Below are 26,041 nucleotides of genomic sequence, written 5' to 3'. Positions count from 1 at the left end.
TTGTTAAAATAAGTAAACAGTTATTTAATTATCCACAAACAGTTATACACTTAAAAAATAAGTTAAATATTAATATATAGTTCGTATTGACGTAAAAAGCGGAATGAATGGTGCAATGCGTACGCGAATTGACGCGCCAACGGTGTACAGCCAGGAATCGGACAGCAAACACCAAAAACTGAAATGACATATTTATGGTCGAGGGTTCCCAGTATATCATCTCGGTACGACGTATTCAGATGTTAATGTGAAATGTACAGATAAAATCATTAGTTGCCATGACAATATTATTTATTTGAGTTTTTCGTCATGCGTGGCGTTGTTGTGCGAGATTGGGTATAAATCAGGGAGTTGTATCATGATGGCCGCACATCGGATGACGTAATGCGTCACGTGACACCGGGTGGTTAGAGAGAAAACGGTGATTAATTTCCGACAAAAAGAAGTCGTGTAGTACGTCTGATAAACACGGATAACCAGAAACTGTAACATGACGGCGGAGGTCCGGCGAAGGTAGTTAACTTATCTGCGGCATACAAGTCTTCGTATACTAAAGTTGACTCAAACACACTAACTGAAGACCGGCTGATGAACGCTGACTGGCGATAGTGACAACACGTCTCGAATTGTAAGCGGGTGTGGGAAAGAGGGCTTGACAAACGGCTTCTCGAGACACATTACTATCACAAAAAAGAGGCTCTGACGATTCTGTCATTGAGAGGCTGTGTTGGTCGAAAGTTATCGGCAAGGATGCCGTCATCGCCACGTGCCGGGGTCTCGCCTTTATGATGTGAGCGCAGTCTGCGGAACTCTTCCATCTGCAACAGCAATAATAACGTCGTTTAATAATTTGGAATGTACCAGAACAAAACTCTGTCACGAATACTGTGTTAACACACTGGAGTTACAGACAGACCACACAAATGTGTTGTGTCTTAAAAAAAAAACTTAATTTAAAAAAAAAATTTAATTAATAAATATTCTGTTTTTGGACCAATTTTGTGCTGAAACTCAGGATGTCATAAACACCAACACAGTGTTTTAACAAGTGTTCAATGAAACAAGTCATTATAAGAATTTCAATTGATTTACATATTAGCTAGCCCATGCCACTTCAAGTTAAATATAATGGACACGGATAATAAAAAAAAGGGTAAAAGGCACTCGTATGGGATTAGTCGCACACCACACACATGAATTACGTATTTTACTCGACAGAGTGACAGGAACAACCCAACTGTTGCCTGGGAACTTGACTAGAACTACCGGGTACGTGATTGAATGTGTGCCAAAATACGAGCTTTGATACCGGTATTATTTGATTTATTTGAGACAGGTGAAAGGCGAGTGGTCGTCTGATCACGTGATTGATACCTTATGGGGGGGGGTGTTGAAAGCGTAGCTATATAATGATTATTTATGCGGCATACCTGGGAATGTGAGATAGTGAGTGGGTAGCGAAACAGTATCCAGGTGGCTTTTTCACAGCAAGGCGGAGTGGTCAGGGAACCATTGTACGTCCAAAAATCACGCAAAGCAGGGTCTGGAAAAGAAAATAGTCCGGTGGCGGTATGATCACACATGTTGGAACTCATTGACATAACCCAAAAGTCAATTATCCAGTCGATAATAAAACTGATTGGACATACGAGGCAACCTAAACTTGAACTCGAGTAAGTAATAATAGTCAAATAAGTTTTGAAGTTCGTTGCAGCCATGCCAACGACGGAGTTCAGAATTAAATACGATTGTTGCATTCAACCACACTTCAAGTTCATCCTCATTATTTTCAATATTTTTTAATTATATTTGTATTCCATTTATTAAGTTGAGCCATTTCTCCGACACCCATTGCCTTTAATATATTAACAGAGCTAGGGAGGAAACACAATACGATTTTACCTGGCAGTAGACAGTTTGGATTAAAAGCTGCCGTGACAGTCACAGTACGACCCTACAGAAAAAAAGAAAGATGGGAATGAACAATAATCTTCTAAATACGGATAATGGTAAAAAAAATAAATCGACTAATCCATTCGTAACCCCACTTTGCTGTGACAATATGCCAATATAAGTCACGTGGCTCGTATTACGCACAGCTACGGAGCCTGTTCCGATGCAGTTACTTAGCTGTACAGCGGTGAACGGAAAGCAGAGATCGCTGTCCACGGCATGTGGTTTAACGGGAACAAATATACAATTGAAACGTTTTAAAAAAACTTTGGTTTAAATAAAAGGGAAATATATCTGTCACAAGAGATATTTGCTTTCGAAAAAAAATCGATACGTTTTTTTTTTCAATGTACTTTATTTCAAGCAAGGTGACTGAATTCTGGATGCGAAACTAAATAATGGTGTTACCTTATATTGTACTACTTCCAAATGTTCTGTGAATGCTCGCAGTCCTTGGTGTTCACGGCCAACCTAGAGGTAAAAACAAGATATACAAGTTACAGCTGACGGCAGATCTAAGGAATAGGCACCTCGCCATCTGGACAGACATTACTGACTAAGAACCATCAAACGATACGGTTATCGAGGGTTATCGAGGTTTTTCGAGATGCTCCAGTCATCGAAAATTACAATCTAAAAAGGATAATAAGTCTCCTTACTTTTTCAGTGCCTTTGAACAGTGATCTGCACTGGACCCTGACGCGATACAAGTTCTATCGATTGATTGATTGATTGATTTGATTGATTTGAACGAGACGTCTGTTTATTAATGATTATTCATTACAAGATTTGGAATACATTTTATTTAAAACAGTTCAGTGTGAACATGTTTATTACCAATATATCAAGAGTTTCCCAATGAGTTACGCGATAGTAATCAATCACGCTCTCAATTAAAACATACGTCAGATGATTCGATTTACGTCTAAGGCGTCAAAGTCGTCTTACAGTGCCGGCGCGCGCGTTCGAATAACGTGTTAAACAATACATGTTACACGCGCTGTTGTACCGCATGGGACCCACATGAAACTGGACGCGGTGTGGCGATTATAAATTGCTACACGTGTACCTACCTGTATAAATAGCGCGACGATGCACACGCCATCTGGTTTACCAAGGGCTTCTTCGTAACTGGAATATTGACTGCAATTCCAATGGAGCAAATGTAACTGGGAAAAAAAGAAATCGCACAAAAAAAAAAAAACATTGATAAACTACGATGTGATACAATTCCAAGGGCAACGGTAATGAACCAAATGCAACACGCATTATTCACGTTCATTCACGTGCACAACTTGAAACAGAATATTTATTTTGTGTACACGACTTCTAGAATCATGCCTGTTATATTAACAATTGTATTGTCAAAATAGTTTAAGTTTAAACAAACCTACTCCCACCATGATCTAACCCACAAGTTCAAGGGAAACTTAAAGGGAACAAGTCAAGTTCAATAAATGCACCTTTGTCTCCTATCGTATAATGTCAATTACCGTGGGAAGCTCAGTTGAATTTTTATATAATCAAGTTTTCTTTCAATTTTTGTTTCAATTTATCGAATTTGCAGTATATGATGTTTTTTGTTCTATTCGGACCCAGAAAAATCAGTGTCCGGTCAATTTGTTTTTCGAAATCGACGCACGCCAGCGTTTTTTTTAAATTCCAATTTCAAAACTGTCATTGAAATTGTGCGTTTATTTTGATTTGTTTATAACAAAAAACGTAAAAAGTGACGCGCTGAATCTCAAGCTCACCGGATGACCAGGAATATGAATTTGTTTTCTTGCGACTAAACTTAAAGTAGCATTCCCATTTTGTATCATTTTTAGATAATTATAAAGGAGTTGGATTATGTGATGAGAAATCGTATCGAGCAGCCCTCATATACAATGAGTGGTCTTAAGCGATTTCAACAATGATAAATTATATTTGGTTTTAAGACAACACGATCTTTAGTGAAGGTTAGCCGAGTACTCCAATATTTCAGGATTTGTTGTCAGACTAACAGACATTTCACATGACGATGACCCAAATAACCAGTGGGATGTGTTCTGCATAAAATACAGAGAGCAAAATTGTTGTTTCTTGATTGGTGTTCAAAATTGTGAAGTTTATAGGTTTTAACGGAATTCCCTGTGATGGTTAATGCTTCAACCGTTGGCCAATGCTCCAACCGTTGACTCGGAGGTAGTTTACTCGTTCGAACGGCGCCGTTAATACCAAATAAAAAAAAATACGGATGTGCGCTCCTTTTTTTTTATATTTGACCATCGGATTGAAGACAACGATGAAAACACTTTAATAAATTGACCATTCCGTTGGTGGAACTGGCGACTATACGGATTGGCACATGTTGATATAACTACCTACAAATTGTGCGCCGTACTGAACACACATTCTAATTCACTGGGCATTTTGAAAGGCCTCCGTTGTGTGGCGATTCGGTGGAGTAGTTTTAGGGCGAAAACACGCATGAAAATAACAAAAGTTTGAATACAACACGCCTATCTACCATCGATTGATTGATTGCAAATAACGTTGGTTGATGGTTGATCACAAACATCATACTATTAATGACGATTATGTGAATTGAAAACACATTGAAAAGGACGGCACCCCCACTGCGGCGGAGACGTGAATCGTCTCCTTCAACGGCAAAGTGCAGGTGACCAGAGTCTTAGAAAGGAATAACGACGAACTGGACTTTTTTTTATCTCGATCGAAGGTAAATACCTTTCTAGTAACAATAGTTTGTAAAAGAAGCCAATTATCTAGCAGCGGTGGAGAGTTCACGGCGAGTTCACGCAATTAAGGGGAGGGTCTCCTTGAAGTTGGGACGAGCAGACTATGAATTCCCAACATGGGGAGGATTGCATCGATTCATTGGTAAACAAAGTGAATAGAAATAACTCATCGGTTCTGATTGTTATCCAATATATCTTTTTTTTTTTATTTTTGCTCCGTCGCAAATCTTTGGTCACATGACTAGTATGGCGTGGTGCTGTTGGAATCACTGCGCTGCTAATGTTGCTTCAAAACGATAAATTAATAATCAAATAAATATGAAATAGAACTGGCAAAGAAAATAATCAAACGCGACGATAATAACCCTGACACAAAATATTCATCATTAAGCTTGCACACGATTTGACAGCAATACCCCCAAATAATAGCAATAATTTCTTGTTGTCATAACAACGTCCCCGTCATTTCGTCAAATATACGCCAGCGTTAAATTCCAGAAGTGCAAACTTATAAGATCAGTAAAATTGGACGGGTCGACTTTTGATTTTAAAATTCGTATTATTTCGAAGCAAAATTGTCGGGAAATTAATCAAAATTACCAAATTGAGCTGAATGGTTCGCGATTTTAAATAATCCATCTTTAAAATATGGTAGAAATGACGCACTCTCATTCGAAGGACAGGAAGACTACCGAGACACGGCGGAATAGGTTATATACATATATTTAGAAAGTAGCTATATTGGTTGATTTTGAGATGAGATTAATGCCTTTTTAAACATCATCTTCCTGGCTAATCACAAAATGAACTAGATCATAATCACCCACTTGATCACTCAGAAGTACTGTTTGCCTCGCCACTCTGCCGATCTCAAAACACCACGGCTCCGTGAAATTTCGCGTATTTATTTCTTTTTTTTTCTCCTCTCCAAATATGGTTGTTTTAGCTACATATACAGAGGTTATTTCCGAAAGGGTTGTAGTTTATTTTTCACAGCCTTAGAAACAAGTTATTCTGATATCAGTACATAGCTATTAATATGCAAAGACAAGATTGTTTTTACTATCGACATATTGCCATTATAATATATAGTCCGTGATGCGAACACTTCATAGGGATAATTTAATCCGTATTGCCGGTCTAAGCTAAACTCTAACTGGCGAGCTATGGATATGATGGCTTTTATCTGATCGTTTCTATAGAAAAGGGACTCATGAATCGAAGAGTATTTAAAAGTTATCCAGGCAGAAAAATCGGCCATTTAGAAGGCAGACAAAGGCATTGAAAAATACGAGAAAAAACCCCACACAAAACGTTATAATTGTGGCGTGCGGATAGAACACGAGAATTATCATGCCCAAACAAAATAAAAGGCAAAAGAGGGAACAGGAAAGCTGTCAAAGTGGCGTGTTCTCGTATCGTAGCTATACTTGTCAGGTCTATGTGTTCGTCCAATACGGTGGAAGAGATCCCTTCCGCGTGGTTAAAGACCCATAATAGTTGAGTACTATAACTAGCCAGTCAGCGCACTGCAGTGGCAAATGCACTTCGTGTAGTATGTCACACATCGCTTAAGTGGGAAAATTAGACACAGGGCATTGCAGCGGAATACGAGCATCAATGGTCGAAAACTATTTAAACCGTTTCAACGCATTAGATCCCATCTCATTCGATTCGATTCGATCCGATCCGATCCGATCCCATTCCCTCCCCTACCCCTCTCGACCATTGCCAGTGAAACTCGTTACGGCGCCCTACATGACCAGAAAGAGCGCTGGGCGCTGAACCGAGCCGAGACTGTGACACGATGGCGCTTTTGACAAGAACAAGAATGCTAACTAATAAACAAGTTGTCATCAGTGTCAGCTATTCAATCGGTGTTATAAGACGCCACACCTAGCAGTCAGACTGACAAAAACACCGAGAGACGACAAGTAGGAGAGCAGAAGAGCAGATTGCCAGGCATAAGCGTATTGGGATCACCACGGTGTATTCATACCCCGCGTTGAAATTGGGAAAAAGCGAATACGCTATTTGGAGAATGGAAATGGGCCCCGGGTCATGGTATTATAGATAAATTTGTTAGATATTGCATTAACGGTTTCACAGATTTACTCTTTTCCACTCGATTACTGGTAAAGAATCAGGTTACTGGCCATTAACCGTAGCACCTGTGTATCAGTCCACATCGCTATTAGATCACCATAGTTACGGAACTACTGCTGAAATTTCATTTAAGTGTTAGGTTTCAGAAGCTGACAATTTATTAGCTGTTTCAATATAAATATTTTCCCTCGGCGTAATTACAGTGTTCGATTCGTGTGTCATCGTGTCGGGCGATGTTTTTTTGGTCGTAAACCCTACTCGTACACTCCGGGAGTGTGCCAGCGTGCGAATCTAGGCTTTATATTCAATTAAATTTGGCATTTTACAAATAAACTGAAATATTGGGCAAAGCTTATGCGACTGGAGGTGGATGATGTATGTTGAGATCGGACAATGATGGCCGAGAAAGATGGTGGCATACGCCGATACGATAAGTTGTACAGTCGCTATCCAACGCGACGGAGCTGCTGGACACGTTCTATATAAACATCAATATTGCCGTTAAATGCGTTCAATTGCTTTGGTGCATGTGCTATTGTACTATCGAGTACAAGAACCGTAAATGATGACAGTGAAAGGAAGAAAAGTAAAATTCATTCATTGATTCAAAAAAGCCTGTCTTATGACATGAAAAAGGGGGAGCCGTGAAAGGGAGTGGGACAAAGAGAAAAACGGAAGAGTGCATGAATGGCCAAAGATTCTTAAAGTGTACGAGATCGGCAATAATCTCATTGTCATACAAGACATTAAACATCACAGAGACATCGAGAAGAGACAGAAATGGAATGATAAAAAAAGTTACGCTAAATAAACACTTATGTGCGGAATAGCAATACGGACTGGATAGGAAGGATACTCCAGCAAATGCTTCCATCCACCGTGCGACTATAGGTTAACTGAGAGGTATATTTAGGTGCTCGTCTGATTGACACGAACGCTGCCTTATTAGGCGACAGAATAACCCATTGTTGCTGTACTATTTATGTTTTCAACTAAACTGACAATGCCCTGGGTACAAGCTAACTGACAATCATACGCTCCTCGGGACAGAGAGAACAAAATTTTATTCGAATACTGGTTGTTGGGTCAAACGCTGACATGTAGATTTAAACAAGAGAGACTAGCACAGAGCGAGTATTGATGGAACGGAGGTTTTTCAAGCAGTCTCTTATGCCTTTCCTATTATCATTAAAGTACTTCCAAATTGGGGGAAAATATCCGTTCTCGAATACGTCTCTGACTGTTTTAATGTACTTCATCCGCAGTAATTCTCTTAAAAAAAGTGCTAGTGTGGATTGTTTTTCCGGCGATGTCACAACGATCAAGAATCAGAGGATTTGAAATAAAAAGGCGTATCGTAGATATGACGAGAGTCGAGTCGGCCTGACAGCTCAAGTCGCCTATCAGTCTGTCTGGCCTCATCGGTACATTCATTTGTTGGCCCACCGATAGACAGGTTGGGTTTTGTGTAATGATGCTTTGCCTAATGTGTATTTAATAAGCTAAGTAGTAATTACTATTGCTTCTCTATGTAGTCTATTCTTTCCTCTTTTCCCTATTTACACACATGGGTACAAACAGACTCCCTCACACCAGTCAGCTTTTTTCAGTGTTTTCACTCGGGCTTTTTTTTTATCTCAATGTGCAGCGAGCTGATTTCAATAAGATATTTATCTGACTGGGCGTTTTCTTTTTCGCTTTCTCTCTCGCTCGCCCCTGTCATGTTTGCGCGCTCAATCATGAAAGGCGTTTCGACGTTCGCCCATTATACATAACTTGAGACCCGGCACGAAGGCAAGGTCTTGATATCCACTGTAGTACGCATGTCGTTTTTCTTGTTCTGATTAGACAGTGAGCTTGTCGAATCACATGTTAATGCACTCGACGATGTTAAGTTCAGATAGCAACCGCTTATCTCTCTCGAAGCTTGAAAAAGATATTACTAAAAAATCCGTAAAGAAAAAAAACACACGAATCTTTGATGGTATAAGCGTGGTATTCCAGATACGATTCTTTTCTGACTGAAATTCTTAAAACTTAAGTAGGGATTGATGTCTATTTCAATTTCAATTTTCCAATAATAACATAAGCAAGTGGCATATCTCAGGGGTTGTCATGGAAATGATAAAAGTGATAATCAATGATAAGAGCGGTTAACTCAGTGAGCGCCACTTTTCCTAAAATTGGGACTTTTCGAGTTTGCGTATGCGCGCCATCATCCCTCCTGAAACGTACAAATAAACGAAGAAAATATGAACCAAATATGAAATTTATTGCTGTATTTATTTTACAGAGAAGTAAAACAAATCGGGTATAGTCGTTGTCATGGTATCAGTCTCACTGAGAAGTGAAAGTGGATTGAAGTTTAATCTTCACAAGTGTACCCCAAAAGGATCAAATTAGCCGAAATTGGCTTCAAAAGCCGGCGAAATTACATTAGTGGAGATTAGAAACTGAATGCCTGCCACAGACGGAAAAATACGCGATGGCGCCTCGCTAGGCCCTAGGTCACGCCAGCAGCCTCGTTGTGGGCACAGACAAAGTCATCATCCAGTCACGAAAAAAACGCCCACATGAAATTATTATGCACCCATTATGGGGGTAAACTATGTTTGTTTGTGTGTGTGTGTGTGTGTGTGTGTGTGTGTCCGAAGGCGATTGAAATGTACACCGCGAGTTTTGATGTTGGAGTAAAAAACTTGAAGGAGTAAGTCACAGATGCTCAATCGGAACTCAGTACGAACTTGCGCTCTTGGATGGGCAGTAAGAAGATTAAGGAGTGAAAAGTGGGCCATATTTAGAGATAATCGCCGTGTAAACACTCTCATTTCTTAGTACTTCTTTAAAACGTCGACTAGGATTTGTTTTAAATCCATAGATTGAATGGCCAAGTGTTTTCGCCTAACAGAAATCCATACTGTGTTGTGAATTTGAAGCGCCGCCAATCATACGTCAGATCAGGGCGTGTGTGTATATAGGGATGGGGTGTCAATATACACACAAATGTATTCTAAATGTCCGATTTTCAGCTTGTTTTGTTTTCTATAAGAACAAGTTGTGTATATCGGTTTGTTATTATCATTTTTCGCCGTGTCTTGCAATCATGGTTCCCAAAACTAAACTTTCGAAGTTTTGGAATTATGCTCACCAAGTCACGTGAACACCGATTGACGCGCGCATGACATTACCGAATTGTGTTTTTAAAAAAATTGAATTGAAATTCCAAAATGACGAAAAACGAGTTTTAATATGAATATACAGAGACAATTGTGAGTAAATCAACGGGAGCCTTGGGGCAGGGTACGCCTACAACGATACATTAAATGGCAAAAATAAAAAACTGGACACGTGCTGGACGATATCTTATTAATATATTTCACTCTATTCATTAAATGGGTGCTGTATACGTAGTCACGTGTGCACATGATGGTACGCAGCCTACGTTGCGGGACGACTTTTGCCCGGATATGCGAACGAAAAAATTACCATTCTCACCGCCATTTCATAAAAAGGGGGTTTTCTGAATTCGAAAAGTGACCCTTCAAGCGGATGAAAAAAAGGCGAGTATCGGATCATAATGAACCCAGACACGCCTTACGTGAAAGTGACGTGCGCCCATGATGATCATGGCAATTCTGAGAAAAGCGCGCAGGTCACGTGATCACACTCCGGCTGATGCAGACATCGAGAAACAAGACGCTGAATGAACATGACATCAAAGAAAGTGTACACTATTTGGCGCAAACGATTGGTATATGCAATTAAATGGAAATATTTATCGCACGAACAACAAAAAATGAGGCATTTGGTAATGGTCGTCTCACGTACTTACGAGGAGAAATCCGTAGGAGTTAACAAACACAAATTAACATACACGCGATATTGACAGTTAACCTTATATGCAGTATGTTCACAGAGGACGTGTGGCTAGTAATGGACGTAATTCAAACGAATCGAAGAGTCAAATCATATGCATTACCATCTCACTAGAAGATACGAACGCGCGGGCGCCCATCTAAAGAAGCGGCGATTCATTGGATTTATTTTAGTTTAAATTATTAAACTTAATTAAAGCTGTATTTGAAATAATAATAGCAGTGACGATGATGACGATGACGATCACGACGATGATGATGATTATTTGTCTCAATGTTGAAGATATTTATACTAAGTAACTTTTGAGCCTCACACGCCCAAACCAGAATTTGTGAACATCCTGCCAGTCATGCTCACTTGTGTGTTAAAAAGTAAATATTCAAACTCAACGGGAGAGAGTTCTATGGTGTTAGTATGTGTAATTGTCTGCAGTCAAATTTAAATATGTCACCCAATCACAGCTTTAATCATTAAAATGTTATACACAACCATTCATCATTTGGGAATAAAACGGACAATGTGAGAGGCGGAAATGAGTTACTGAAACGAATTTCCATTAAGAAAGCGTGCCGCAACGCAACACGACACGAGAACTGTGTAAAAAATGTTATTACAAAATATCACATATTACTTTAAAAAACGGAACCCTTTCTGAAATTAATCAAAATAACATGGACCATATATTCTCAAAGCAGTTTATGCATAATATTTAAGTCAGGTTTAGTTTTCAATTTCACGCTGTTACAATATTTTATAAACACTAAGGGAAGATCAACAGGCTTGAATTCCAAAAGCCAAGGATCATTAATACCATTGACTAAACGCGCCATTGTTGTGTTCAATATGCGACTCCTGCGACGAATACGGTATACGACGCGTGTGAACTAAGCTGGACGACAAACTGCGGTGCTTAGACGCCACGCGAGTTCGGAAAACGGCGACATTGAGTGATACTCTAGGTACTGGCACGTTTAAAAAATGTGAGAAACGCTGCGACTTATTTGGTTCAGTACACGAATCAGATCAGTGGGCCCCTTACTCATGGTAAGAACTTTGCGTCCATTCTCGCTCGTCCTGGACGTTCAACGCGTATGTAAAAGGTGGGATGACGTCTCACACCTGATGAAGAACCGCCGACCCATCAGTAAGGTCGTCGGAATAGTCGAATATACTAGCAAATTACTGCCGCGTGAATTTAAAAATAAAATAAAATAAAAACATTTAAATGCAAATTTACACAAAAAATGTGCGGATCAGGGGAAAATATCTCCTCGCGAACACGCATCTTTGAGTTCTTGCGACCATGCATAAACACATGTGAACGCACTCGCATCTATATTGCCTACCTCCATTGGGAAAGCTTTGAAATTCACGGTATGCTCTGAACCGCGGTCATCCTCCCGTCCCCAGTGAAATCGACACTCGGACAACTCAAACTCGCAGTTTTTCGGCAACGGGCCACCACTTATCACTGAAAAATAATACGATTACTTTGGGAAATGTACAATACAAAAGAGCTGGAAATGTACAGTAACGGTTCGGGATTATATATATAATAATAATAATAATGTTGAATTTAAATCGATATTACACTATGTGTAATGTCCCATGCTTTTAAATATTTACACTCCTCCGCATTACATCGATAATAATAATTATTGAAACATGTCAACATTGAGTTAATTATTGTCGACAATGTAGCTTTAATTGTGACTGGTTAAGCACCTTAACAAGGCGCCGATTACGATTCGCGTGACAGTGTCAAGTAGTTTTTTGTAATCTCCATAGCCAACGTCGTACCTAGGATCCACCGGACTAATGCAAATGATCTTGTTACCAGATCTAACACCTGCGACAAGTCTGTTCCATGAACTCGACTGGAGAGGCATGTCACCGTTGAAATCTATACTTACAAGTACTACATCATGTAAATATTGTCGCTAAGCATAATTTATCTGCAGGGACTTGACCGATATTTTTTGACGTCAGTATTATGACGTCAATTCATGGGCATCTGTGACGTCACGCATAACCTTTGACCTACCTGATTTTGGTATCGGTTCAGCTTTTCCCTCTCTCCCAAAATTCACCGCACTATCGAAGCCTTGTGCTGGATAAAAAAAGGAAAACAGAAAATACATGATCCTTCTTAACAGTATGCGTGCGTTAGACACGATTATTACAGACACGGTGTTCGTACTACAATCACAAAGGTGAAATAACATTGCATGTCAACATTAAAGAATAAGTCATTTCTTGTTTGTGAATCGACATACATTCATTGAGCAATAGCTTGAAAGAACCATTTTCCTGTGTCTACGCGACTCTCCGGAAAATGTATTTTTACGATGCAAACAAAACTAGATTTTTTTTCGGTGATTTTACTTTTTGTTAAATAACAACGGGATAATTTATAAGGAGTTATAGTCTATAATAGTAAATTTAAATGTAGAGTGAGAAAAACAAACAAAAAACAAACAAAAACGACTTGAATTCCAGGGTCACTTTTCAGCAAGTAACGACTTTCACATGAAATGAACAACGCTATATTAAGATAGTTACCCTGAGTCGAAAAGTAAATTTAGAATTAGAAACGTTCCAAAGCTCCGTATATTTCTAGATCGTCAGGAGGTGAGCGAGGATACATATGTCGGTATTTCTAGTAACGCATTCATAACAAGGGATGCTGTGTAAAACACATCGGATGTAAAATCGAAATAAGGTTGTTATTATATTATTCAGGACATTTAGGAATGTCGTATTTCAACTGTAATATTGACGTGTTGGCAAATTATGACGTAATATGGCATTGATTCACTACAAGAGAGTCCATGTTTTTTGAAGAATTTAAAGGGTAGTGGTCATGGTCATGCGCGTCGTGAATTCGATATGATTTCCATGCGACATATTCTCGGGCCGTATACATCCGGGCATTTTCACCGCTGGCAACCATCACGGTGAAAACAAAGACCGAAAACTATCAGAAAATGGTATTTTGGAATAGTTGTTCAGACTCCCCTGAAATGTGTAAAAAGATTACCCCAGCATGTGCAGCATATATAAATTTGGTTGTTTAGGATTACTTTAAAGTTGAGTTTATGTTGTTTTCTCGAATTTAGCTATTTTCTCCGGCTCTTCGAGTGACGTAGCTCAGCCCCCGAGGATACAACAAAATTCGAAACACGCGCCGCATGACAGCGAGTGACGTGCCCTTCACAATTAAATACAATATAACGAGCAGGCCTTAAAAATCGACGAGACTAAATTTATATTAAAAAAAGAAAATCGACTGTGACTACATTGAAATTAACAAACCAGACGTTTGAAATAATAATAAAAAAAATCAACAAATGTGTAATAATATCAAATTAAAACATTTCCATTACAGATTTCTGAAAACATCGTGACATTTCTTTCGAATAAGGTTACAGGTAGAGAATATTAAAAAAAAACGGTGTTAAAAGCCGAGAAATTCGAGTGTTCATGATATGGATAACCACTGAAAGGAGTTTAATGTAATAAAATGGACAACAACTGAGGCGACTCAATACAAATGTCACATAGGACAGTAATCGCGATGCAGTCTAATATTAGGTTCTTGTTTAGGGATCAGGCGGCACCTACAGTAGACTGGTATTTAATTACAACGTATCAACCTGTGCAATTCGCCAGTATTATGTCTTTATTAAAGATACATCGAATTTTACAAATTACTAGACTTTTGAAATTGAATTTACATCCTGAACACTGATATAGTGGATGCCTGTCTATTTCACATTGTGTTTCGGTTATTAGAAAAGGGAAATTATACTGAAGTAATGAAACCATACTCTTTCGATCCCATTGTACCGACTCTGTGTGAGTGTGCATATTTAGACATTTAAAAACTTAATTACCAGAGATTTTACTGACAACTGTTGTTAGAAGGAGAAGAAAGAGTCACAAGTTTTTTTTCTCGTCATTTCCGCGTTGCGTTGCATCTAATACAGCGTTTCAATCTCCGTAACGACAATGGAACAGCCAAATCGGCCATGTCACACGGCAATGTTTATTAAATCCATTTTGCATACAAAAAACGAGATGAAAGTGAACCGTGTCAAAAATACAAAGCGATATTTTCCCCTCAATCCTTCAGGACTGCAGTTTAATTAAAAAAAATAGCTCGATAGGGTATTATTGAAAATCGCTTCGATTATTTGACGCGAAGAATGGGAATAAGTGGTTATTTTAAGGCTGAATTGATTTTCTTTGAACTAGTCATGTAGTTCGAGCATCAGTGTAATATCATCCCCTGGGTGTGTACTAGCGATGGGGGCGCACTACCCCCTGCGTGGTTTTCTTCCCAAAGAATTGTCGACTAATGTCATGTTTACCGTGTATAGGAATGTTTAGTGCGGTGTTTTTTCGCGTACTTCATTTTAAAAACTGAAAAATTATACAATGCAACATATTATTACAGATGAACTCGTGTTTTCACTGAAAAGAAAACGTATGCGAGTATATTTTTTTTGAATTTGTTTTATATGATGTTATCGTTACATCAGCGATAAGAAAAAAAAAGAAAAAAATAATAGAAGTAAATTTAAATACATCGACTAGAATTTGAAAGATAATAACAGTTAATTTGCAAATAGCGTATGTATAATCCCCCCCAAAAACGCCAAGATACTAGTAAAATTAAAAAAATAAGTACTTTACTTAAAACATTTGTAAAAGTGTGGAAAATTAGAAAAGCGAGATTTGTCCAAATTGACGCATGCGCACCAGCGTGTTTGTCAGTACAGTACATGGTTGGTAGTTTAGACACAAGACATAATGATATTCACGTCAATTACAGAAGTTGAGACGTTTTTTATAGACACAAATTAGTTTTTAAATGAAATGTTTTTATTTTAAAAATTGTAAATAATATTGAGACACTATACATGATTAGAACATATTGTATAAGATCAAAGCGTGAAGTTGAACAATTTTGATGTGCGCCACCGACGGTGGCAGTTGGAATTATTTAGCAAAGCAACGACGGACATAAGCACTACATATACAATTTACTTATGGAAAATTGGCGCCACTTACCACTTTTGTATCGGAACATAATTTGCACTGCATTGCCATTATTGACCAGATCACATTCACGACAAATTACGTAATTCGTTGAGAGCTCAGGATGGTTCAATTTATCGTCAAAGGCAGCCTCGCGAGAGTTGATATTCACTGGGGACTGGCAATCTCCATTAGCTTCCGGAAAGTGAAGTCCCCACTCCGAAGCACCTGGCATGAATAAAACAGAATAGTCGGTGAATGAGTGGATACGTCGAAACTCTAGTAGTAGACATGTTTTGTTTTTTATCAGGAAAATATCCTGTCGATGTCTTTCAATTGGGATGTTAGTTTAATAAACGAATAGTTAAAACACCCCCTTTCTCTTCCCGATCACGTCTCGGATCACATGACCTCACCTCAGTGCTTAGTCTCAACCACAGTTCGACTGCATTATAAACGTGTCCCAGACACTGGTGTAAAATGGCGAAACAGCATCGTGGTTCAGAGTAAGGTTGGTGAAAATCGGAACAAGTCATGCGATATAACAGTTATTTACGTTCACACGTGTATATTCTATTGTGCCTTGTGGCATTCGAACTGAAGAAAATAAAAAAAAGTCATAATAACCCCATCAGTTAGCTCTGCTAGAGGGTGGGAGGGCGTGCACCTGTGTTTATGATCAGCTGTTGTTTACAATGCTAAATTGAGATACAAAATAAAATTAGATCTAAACAGATAAGAAAGGGCACAATTCAAGTGTAGGCTGACCAAAAACTGCAAAGAATATCATCTTATACTGCAAATCTCCGAGAAATGCTTGATATATTGTTTAGTATTGTTAGACCATAAATGGCACGAGGTTTAGCGCCATCGGTGGTCAAATTTCAGTATTTGAAAGTTGAAAATAGCCGGTTGAGTACAAGGTGGCGCTCGTCACAATCTCAAAAGTAACTACGATATACACAGAGACTCTTGGCGCCAGTTCACGGTTTTACAAATTACTTGTGCGTCACAATTTCATTGGATTCTCTCACTGGCAGGGTTAAGTTACCAAATTGTATACTGGAAATAAAAACACGTGTTTGACGATTCGACAAACCGAGTGTTATCACAACCCAGCTTCCTCGAATCAATTATTGCGACACAGGATTCAACGACTTTTTTTTTTTACTTATTTCATATTATTTCAACGCTACACAGCATTAAAGTTGTACTGTCGACGAGACTTAATTTAACGCATTTTTTATATTTTGAGTAACTATGCCAACAATTAAATCTGCAAGCTATACAGGTCGAAAACTGACGTATACGCAGTCTATCGACCAAGCCATTATTTGTTTTCACTGCTCTCAACCCTGTCATGCACTGCTGTTCGAATTCTGCTGCGACTGTGTGCATTTCAGACTAACCTTCGCATAGAATGTTGATTTGGTAGATAGGAATCCCGCTTGTAATTCGTTGACTTTGTTGCATTGGGATCGATTATATTTTGTCAGTGTTCAACGCCGCCAGGATTTGAGCTCGTGTCTAACGATAATGAATATGGTTGCAGCGAACCTCTAAAGTACCCATTTGTGCCAATTCTGAGCTCTGTATACCGTGGTGACCAATGTGTGGGTCCGTCTGAAGAAATTAGAGGGCGGCGGTTGCCCGGGCGGTTGTCGCGCCGCGCATGCGAGACATTTGTGTTGATAAACATTGATTTTCCCCACAATCGAATGCGCGTTTCTAATGAAATCACGAGTACGAGTTTTGACCTGGACGCCACTTGCACCAAGTACCACAGGCGACCCTTTCGATACATTCCAATCACCAAAAAAATCTCCTAATTAAAGCTTGATAACCTTTCAGTTTGTAGACCCATACCCCTCGTATGCGTGGCACGACAACCACCGTCCGTTAAGATAAAGTATCAAATGTTTTTGGTACTTGTTCCTCTAAATGTATGGGGCGTGTGATATGCGAGGCCAAATGTAAACAACTTATTACAACTTTGCCCATGGAGAATCTAGATTAAACAATAGATGAATGGATGGATGGACAGAAGCTCACATTCCTTCCTTGGCAAAAATGAGCATAAAAGTCGTGAAACAATGCATTAATGTATCTAAAAAAAATTACGAAAAAATTGAAAACTACTGACTAAAATTTAGTTGACAACGATTCTGACCAAAAACGGACAAGAACAAGAAAATCATCAAATTACATAAAACTTAAATAAATATCAAAGTTTCTAAAAATAGAAACAGCAACACATCTCTGCAAAATTTGGCAAGGACAATTTTAGTCAACCTGTACCTCAATTACTATGATACTACAGTACTGCAGTAGTCTCAATGTCCCGTGTAAAACATTTCACGATTGTGATCGGATGAGAGGTCGTTTAAATTGATGCAAGACGGTCTGAAATACCTGATATACACCACAGTTTGCTGTGTTTTGAAATAGGCTCAAAACATCAACTAAAATCGACAAAAAACGTTATTTCTGCATCTCAGGATTTTAACCAGTTTACTACACATACTAACATATTAAACATGCGGCTCTCCTTTTCAGCAGTATAAACGTCTTCATTCTGACCACTTATTTTTTCGATTATTTTATTTCAGCCAAATTTTACCCCATATATCTTTAAAATTGCTCTTGTTTGTTATACCAAAATTAAACCTGTTTGATAGCGACTGATAACATTTATAAAAATGAAGATGAACAGATAAAAAAAATATTATAACCACATAAAACATGCACCAAAATCGAACTTGACTGGGACCCCAAAATATAATATCAAAGTTTGAAATATTAGTTTCAGTTATTGTAACAAAAGGTTACAACGAGAATAAACGTATACGGACAAGGTAAATACGTAGATATAGAAGCAATCATGATGCGTTTAAATATAAGCTCTTCCAAGTTAAGTTTGTTATCCATATCTACCCTAATACATGTTGTCTGTTCCAATTCCTCATTTTTGACTATTAGGGCGGTGGTCGTCGCGCCGCGTTCTGTTCGATATGGGACACAACGGGTATAAAATACATTATCACACCCACTTTTGTTACGCATGCTGTGATTGGTTGAGACTCGGTCACATGACATTGAATAAAAATGTATATTACATGGTATATTGCCCGTCAAGTGGATATTACATGGGTATATCACATGAATGACGTCCCTGACACTACTGCGCAACGACACTGCGCATAACAAATTGTCGTTCGCTGCACTGGTGCTGCCCCGGCCGCTGTTTTCAGGGTTGCTTTCAAGGTTTGTGGGCATCCGAAATAGACAATGAACGAGATTGTACATTGTCGTACATTGTTTATTTACATGAAAATCGAACACACGCTGCGCCGCCCTGTAATATACTAGTAAATATCTCGTGTAGTATAAACTGTAGTATGCGTACCTCGAAATAGTAAGTGATTGAATAGGTAGCTATTCTACCGATTGCTCATTTACGTTTTGTAAGTAAATATTAATCTGTTTTAGTTGATATTCAATTACATCAATGTGACTAAACGATTATGATCCAAATACACCAAACTACACACTATACCAAATCACATGTGTAAAACCAAACTTTGAAATCAAAATTAAACCCAACAGACACTATTCGTAACATCTTTCATTATGCTGTGTTCTATAGCACCCCCTCGCCGGCACGCGCAAACATTGTAAAGTAGAATATGAACGGATTATAAAAACAAACAGAAAACCTCAGTTGACGTTGGTGGCGCATCTTAAACCGAATCGCACTTGAGGAGTATTTTTTCCGGCTTGAGTAGTCTTTTCTGGTAGTTCATTAGTCCTTCGCGATGTTCAGTTTGTAACCTAAATAATAATTTGTTAATTATTGTTTAAATCATTTTGTTTGATATTGCATCTCGTTCAAAAAACAACACCAGGCCACGTTATCGGCTGTAAACATGGCAGTATACGCTCGATGATCTCTTATATGTATAGGTTAATTTATGTCGCACGCAAATTATTCATTTGTTAAAAAAGAAGGTTTTATTTGATATACAATCAGATTTTGATGTTGTTATCAAGACTGAATCATCGAAAACAATTTATCTTTGTTTCTTCGCTAATGAACCGAGTGTCAAATTACATTCAGCATGTTCAGGCGCACCACTGGGAAAAAAGAATTAATGCATTGTTAAGGTGTGTGCAACCATATACCCTATGGAGTAGATATGTGCAACTACATACTAGTATACCGACAAATTAAATTTATGATGTTTCGTCTATACCTAGTCGAGGTGCAAACGTATACCTATCTGGTCTTGACTCTGAGTATTGCCGACACAATAACATAATGAACAAAAAATAAGAAAAAACATGATTATACGCTCGAAGCCATATAACTGACATTTTCAAAGAGAGCACCACTATTCAGAAGAGTAAATAAAGAAGGCAGTATTCAAAATTGGAAAAGGCACCAAATGCTTGACCAAGCAGCGACCAGAGTGAACTGTGCTTATCTCAGATGGCTACATTCGGAAGACGGAGGTCGTCACCATTAAGACGTAGTCATGTAGATGCAGGTTTACGGGCACTCGCAACGCTAAAATGTTGTTATATGTAAACAGACTTGGCTTCACAATGATGAAATTTCGGAGCTCTACCAGAAGTGGAACATACTAAAAACGGCTGAACTACCATGAGATGATGAGAGTATGCAAAATGGCAACCCCCGAGTTCCCCTATCCACCCAGTTTCCGTGCACTGTTGTACGTGAATAATCAAAGTATAATTTAGCTACGAAAGGTGATAACCCAATATATAGATACTTGCTCATTTAAAAACATAATCATGCATCCTATAGTGTTTTTATATTTTGAAATCACTTATTTTATTATGATGTTCTGCTTGTAGCAGGACTCCGAAGCCAACACAGTCTAAATATAAAAAGTAAAAACACAATTTTAGGGCTTATGATCAGAGTCCTCATGAATATTAATTATCTACCAATATTACATTACAATATAAAGGGAATTTTATTATCTACAGGAAAATAATTTTTTTTTTTTTTTTTTTAGAAACACAGAAAAGACACTCTCTCGAAAGATATAATGGTCAACTTAATTGAAATAGTCCATACACTGGGTATATAAATCAATCTGCTCGTTTTTACAATTCCACGAGAATATTAATTTTTGAAATATCAGTGCTTGGGTTGTATTGATATTTGCCTACCGTTTATGTCCCTCGAGGTTATTTTTTTGAAACGTGCGCCAAATACGTCAGCGGTTCGCTGGGTGCTTGATATGGAATTACAAAACGCAGCGGCAAGGAGCTGGAATCGTGTCTAACAAAGACAACACAAAGCTTACTCATCTGCAGTCACGTGGCACATCTAAATACATGTTGGATGAAGGCATGTACGTACGAGCCGTAAAACCGAGGAAGCCGCATTGCAAACTATAGATCCACGTGAAACGTCAATGAATGTGAAAACAAATTATGTGGCTAGGAGGGCATTCTATCAGAGAACATACTAAAAACATACAAGTCGAACGAACAAAGAAATAAAAAACGAATGATGTCGAACAACAATGCAGTGAATTTTTTTTTTTGGCAACTTTTGTAAGGCTCGTCGGAAACGAGGCTAATAGTATCTGTAACAAAAAATCAGGTCACAGTGGGGATGATCATAATTTCTCAGAATGCGATTTTTTTATTGCGAACTTGGCGCCATAATAAACTATACATTTTGCTTTTGATAGGTAGGTATTGACAGGATTATTGCAGCAATAATTACGCGACTAGTTGCGAACGAGGATGATTAAAATAGCGGATTTGACAACGTACTCTGACAGAAATATCACATGATGGTGTACGCTATTATGATGTATTTTTTTCATAAAATCCCCGATAGACAAGAACCGAATACAAATAACACGTATTTAGCATCGCTTCTAACAATAATAATAATAATCTATTTAAAGGGCGGCAGTCGTCGTGCAGTGTCCTGTTCGTATACAACGCGTGTGAAATACATTGTTTATTTACATGAAATTCGAACACGCGCTGCGCGACGACCACCGCGCTTTAATACATTTAAGACAATCTGTGTGATTATTTTGAATTAATATAATATATTATTATATAATTGTCCTATAAATATAATAAAATTGATCGCTCATATTCTCTAACCCACCCTAGGTCACTGCAAAATAATACAACATAATAAATAATTGCTGAAATTGAACACGGTTGCCAAAGGATACAGATCCATATTATTTTGATGTGTATATTAACGAACAGATCGCACAGTGTGGATATATATTAAAACACTCCCTCCCCTCTCGTATCCCAAAACGAAGACTATTTATAGAATAATCATCAAGCATAACGCAAGCGTATCGAATGCAATTTGTATCGATGATTGGTTGAACACATTACGCCTATATGAATCAGCCACTTGTCATAGCCGTTTATTGTAAATGCGATATTTGTGTTCCAATTTAGTCGTTTTTAGGGAAAAGAAGGTCGACGGTGGTGTGGACTTTTTTTTCTATCTGTCTCTATCAATGTCAAGACAACGATGACATGCTAAATGACGGAGGTTGCTGGGTAATTGAGATGACAGCGCAGAGAAAACCTCGCATTTGATGCTACAATATTAAATATACGTAAGCGCGTTACGCTATGGTTATCAACGTGTTTAGATCAGCCGAGTGTGGGATGGGGGATTGTTTGTTTAGTTCCATAATGTAGTGATAATGTTAGGATGGTATACGTACCGTCATCCATGTAACCCCATAAATCAACCGAATCAGGAGCCGCACTCATGGTGTCCAGTTGACTGTTAAACTCAACCCCGACCGCTGATTAACTCCGCAAGGCAAGAGTACGCATGTACGGATAACTACTCGGTGATCCAGCGCGTTAACTCAAAGGATCGTGGTTGCTACGTAATATTTTGAACGCACCGTGGGAGACATATTGAGGCGAAGCATTCTGGGTAATATTAATACATTGTCTCATTTTGCATTACATATGCAAAAATACAACAATTAAAGGCGTGAAATAATATGAAAGGTCGAACTAAATTGCATTGAAGTAGATGAAGGTGTCGGATAACGTTGTCGTAGCGAAGATTTATATTAAAAAACAAAAACACAAAATTGAAGACAATGTTATTGTTTTGTCTCAAGTACTGCGTTGAAACATTTTAGTTAGAGAAATGCTCGACGATAAGCGCATATACATAACAGCTTCGACGAGCTTAAAATCACTATGCTGGTTGCTAGGCAACGAAATAATCAGACAATTATAGCATCGAAAAGTCGCGTCAAATGAAAGGGTTGACACGTTTATGCGCTTGTCACTAAGATGTACGTAGCTAGTTTTAATCGCCACTTGTCGTCGAGATTATGCACCCACCAAATTGGCAAGATTGCAATACAAGTTATTGAAGGGTTCTCACGTTTCAGTTGAAATACTGAATCGCTGCTGCGCCGCATTTGACGACGACTTGTATTTTTGTCTGTCTCTGTCATTTTTTGCCCCTCGCCCCGATTTCATCATCGGGGAACATGCCTTCGTAACTTCGGTTGTCTAACTGCAACACAATAGCACACCTCAGCACACCTCAGTTAAGACAATCCAACACAGTTTATAATGATCGTTTATATCGAGAACTCCAGTCGCTTTCTGTGAATCGGCAAAAATAACTAGTTTCCAATATGAACACAACAATTCGTGAACTGTTTAATGATATTTTTGCGTTTCACAATAAATACAAGGAGCAAATTTTAAATCTAAAAAAAATGAGAATAAAACGAAACCACTCATTTTAAGAGTGTTTTTCACGGCGAGCAGTCATCCACTTTTATGACAGCTTATTATTTCCTTGCAACGCGACAGACTGATGAGCTCAGCGAAGATGTCGTGAATGTCGAGGAGATATAAGCAAAGCATACGTCAATAAAATATAGATCAGAATCAGTGCATGAATCAGTTGCTATGCGACGCTCAAAGCTAATTCGTTTGTATCGCCAATTATAGAACAGATGACGCAAATGACGTGTAACTGATAGGAGTGGCCAAGAAGAAATATCGCAATACAAGCGTGGTTGTATTTGTTCTCAAAGGAAAAAAAAATGCATCAATAAATGCAAGATATGTTTGCATTTTTTGAGCACGATATAAGACACGAGGTCAAACTTGTAATTTCAATAATATACATGATTGTATATTCAACCTCCGGAGATTGAATGCAATTTATATTATTACAAGGTAATATATAAATATATATATATATATCATGCACATATTTATTATTATACGCATTTACTTTAAATCAGATAAAGCGTTTACATGCAAGGTAATCGCATGACCAATTCAAGAGTCGTATTTACCCAGATGAATTCATTGCTAGACGAAAGACAACATGATATACTGCTAGTATGACCGAAGTCAAGAGAAAATCGGCCACACGGTTACAGTAGTTATTACCATAATTACTATGCTATGTGAATAATTAAAATTTTAATGCAAATTTACTATGCTTGTGAATAATTAAAATAACATGCAAATATACTATGACACGTTCATTGTTATTACACATTATTATTTATTATTTATTATTTATTATTTATTATTTATTATTTATTATTTATTATTTATTATTCATTCATTCATTTATTCAACTATATATCTTAAATACTTTCTTTGTATACTGAATTTATTTATAATTCAGTAAGATTGGGGATGTGTGATCTTGGATAAATCACGCACACCAAATTCATCACTCAAGCCAATTAGATTTGATTCTATTAAGGGTTTACATAGTAATCAATTTTCTGAACATCAGTAATCGATCGCATTAAATAAATGAACAAAAATCGTTTTTTTCCCACTCACAGTGATATATGTTTCCCTTTCCTGGAATTGATTCTTCGCATTTCTCCACGGTGTGCAGTGCTGCCAAGACACGTGTTCGCAAGTACCTTCGTTTTGCGTCGTAATAGCCTCGGGTCCGGGTCACTGAATTCTGCTTGCGGAGTTTTCGTACTTGTTTCATGACACGCACTATGGTACTGCCATCGAGTTGTTTCAAATTTGGGGAAAGCATGGTCGCGTCCTGCACATCCAGTAATGTTATGAGTACACATTCGACAGCTATTCCTATGTCTTCGTTGGGTATGGGTCGTTAGGGTTGAGGTTTCTGTAATTATTACAAAGGAATCGAGAACAATCTAGAGGAGCAGAAACAAGTCTGAGACTATCGTTCACAATGTGAATTAAATTTGCATATTATTAAGCAAGAGGACACACCTGTGAAAATAACCTGATGTGATTGGCCAATTCCGAGTGCTGAGCAAAATTCGGTGACCGACTTGCAACATTTTGTGATTTTTTTTTCTAACCAAAATCTTACCTCCCTATGCAAAGTATGCCACATACTCTCCGTGAAGACGCCAGGACATTGGGCCATTACACCCCAACCGTGTCCGAATATTACTTGCACATCCTTCGGAGGACGCCATGTCGTGTCGTGATGAGCTGCATGCGTTTCCATGTTGTGTATTTATTCAACTAGATATATATCAAACAGAGAAGAGAAATATGAAAGAAATTATTTTTCAACAAAAATTCATATTGGGTCAGTTTTATAGAAAAAAAAGATTCAAGAACTATGGATCTACATTTTGCAATCATCGAAAAAATATTTGCACATTGAAGCTGCAACACGTATTATTAGACAACAAACCTTTTCTTTGATGTATTTACCTTTTTAAAACATGTAAAAAAAAAAAAACTGAACTCGGCTTTTGAAATGGGTATGTGGAACCAACAATTGTTATACAATGTTAGATCAAAATGCCATGTAATGCAACTTAGATACCGACAAATTATTGAACGGCAAATATTTAGTATATTTGGCATTCTTGTCACTACCATCTGTAATGTCTTGGCGTGAAAAACTATGAACGAATGTTGCATTATTGTTAAAGCGTTAATTATTCACTGGGTTTTAACTTTGCTTATTTCACTGACTGGAAAATGCGCCAAATTAAACCCAGTGAATATGCAAAATTTAGCATAGAACACATTGTCTAAATGACAAAACCGTGAATTTAAAATGAATATGCCTGAAATGCTAAATCAGCGAAATTTTAACCCAGTGAAAATTAATCATTTTACAGTAGTCCATGCATAATGGCGTGCACATTGCAGATTGAACATTAAATTATTCACGACTTCTTCACGATCAGTTGGCATTTGTCTTCTAATCACGTACTAGTATCTATTTTGAAAATATTGCGAAGAATGAGAAGAACAATGAAAGAAACTTTATACATTTT

General features: G+C 38.0%; 1 protein-coding gene across 2 annotated transcripts; it reads right to left on the bottom strand.

Moving 5' to 3' along the window:
- LOC100368989 (carbonic anhydrase-related protein-like) lies at window positions 1-24,903 on the bottom strand. 2 transcript variants are annotated; one of them, XM_085500849.1, is made up of 9 exons: window positions 24,597-24,903; window positions 15,756-15,950; window positions 12,724-12,789; window positions 12,026-12,150; window positions 3,027-3,122; window positions 2,362-2,424; window positions 1,903-1,954; window positions 1,431-1,543; window positions 1-818 (listed from the first exon to the last, which is right to left on the bottom strand). In XM_085500849.1, the coding sequence occupies exons 1-9, from the start codon at window positions 24,805-24,807 to the stop codon at window positions 684-686; spliced, it is 1,056 nt and encodes a 351-aa protein (XP_085356975.1). In that variant the 5' UTR covers window positions 24,808-24,903; the 3' UTR covers window positions 1-683. The 2 variants fall into 2 exon arrangements, with proteins under 2 accessions (XP_085356975.1, XP_077868087.1); XM_078011961.2 differs by lacking the exon at window positions 24,597-24,903 and adding an exon at window positions 22,472-22,626.
- Window positions 24,904-26,041: the final 1,138 nt, after the last annotated feature.

Source organism: Saccoglossus kowalevskii, chromosome 6 (genome assembly GCF_978046115.1).
Source record: "Saccoglossus kowalevskii chromosome 6, keSacKowa6.1, whole genome shotgun sequence".
Taxonomy (NCBI): Eukaryota; Metazoa; Hemichordata; class Enteropneusta; family Harrimaniidae; genus Saccoglossus; species Saccoglossus kowalevskii.
The sequence above is the reverse complement of the archived record's forward strand: the minus strand, read 5'-3'. Positions and strand labels throughout refer to the sequence as shown.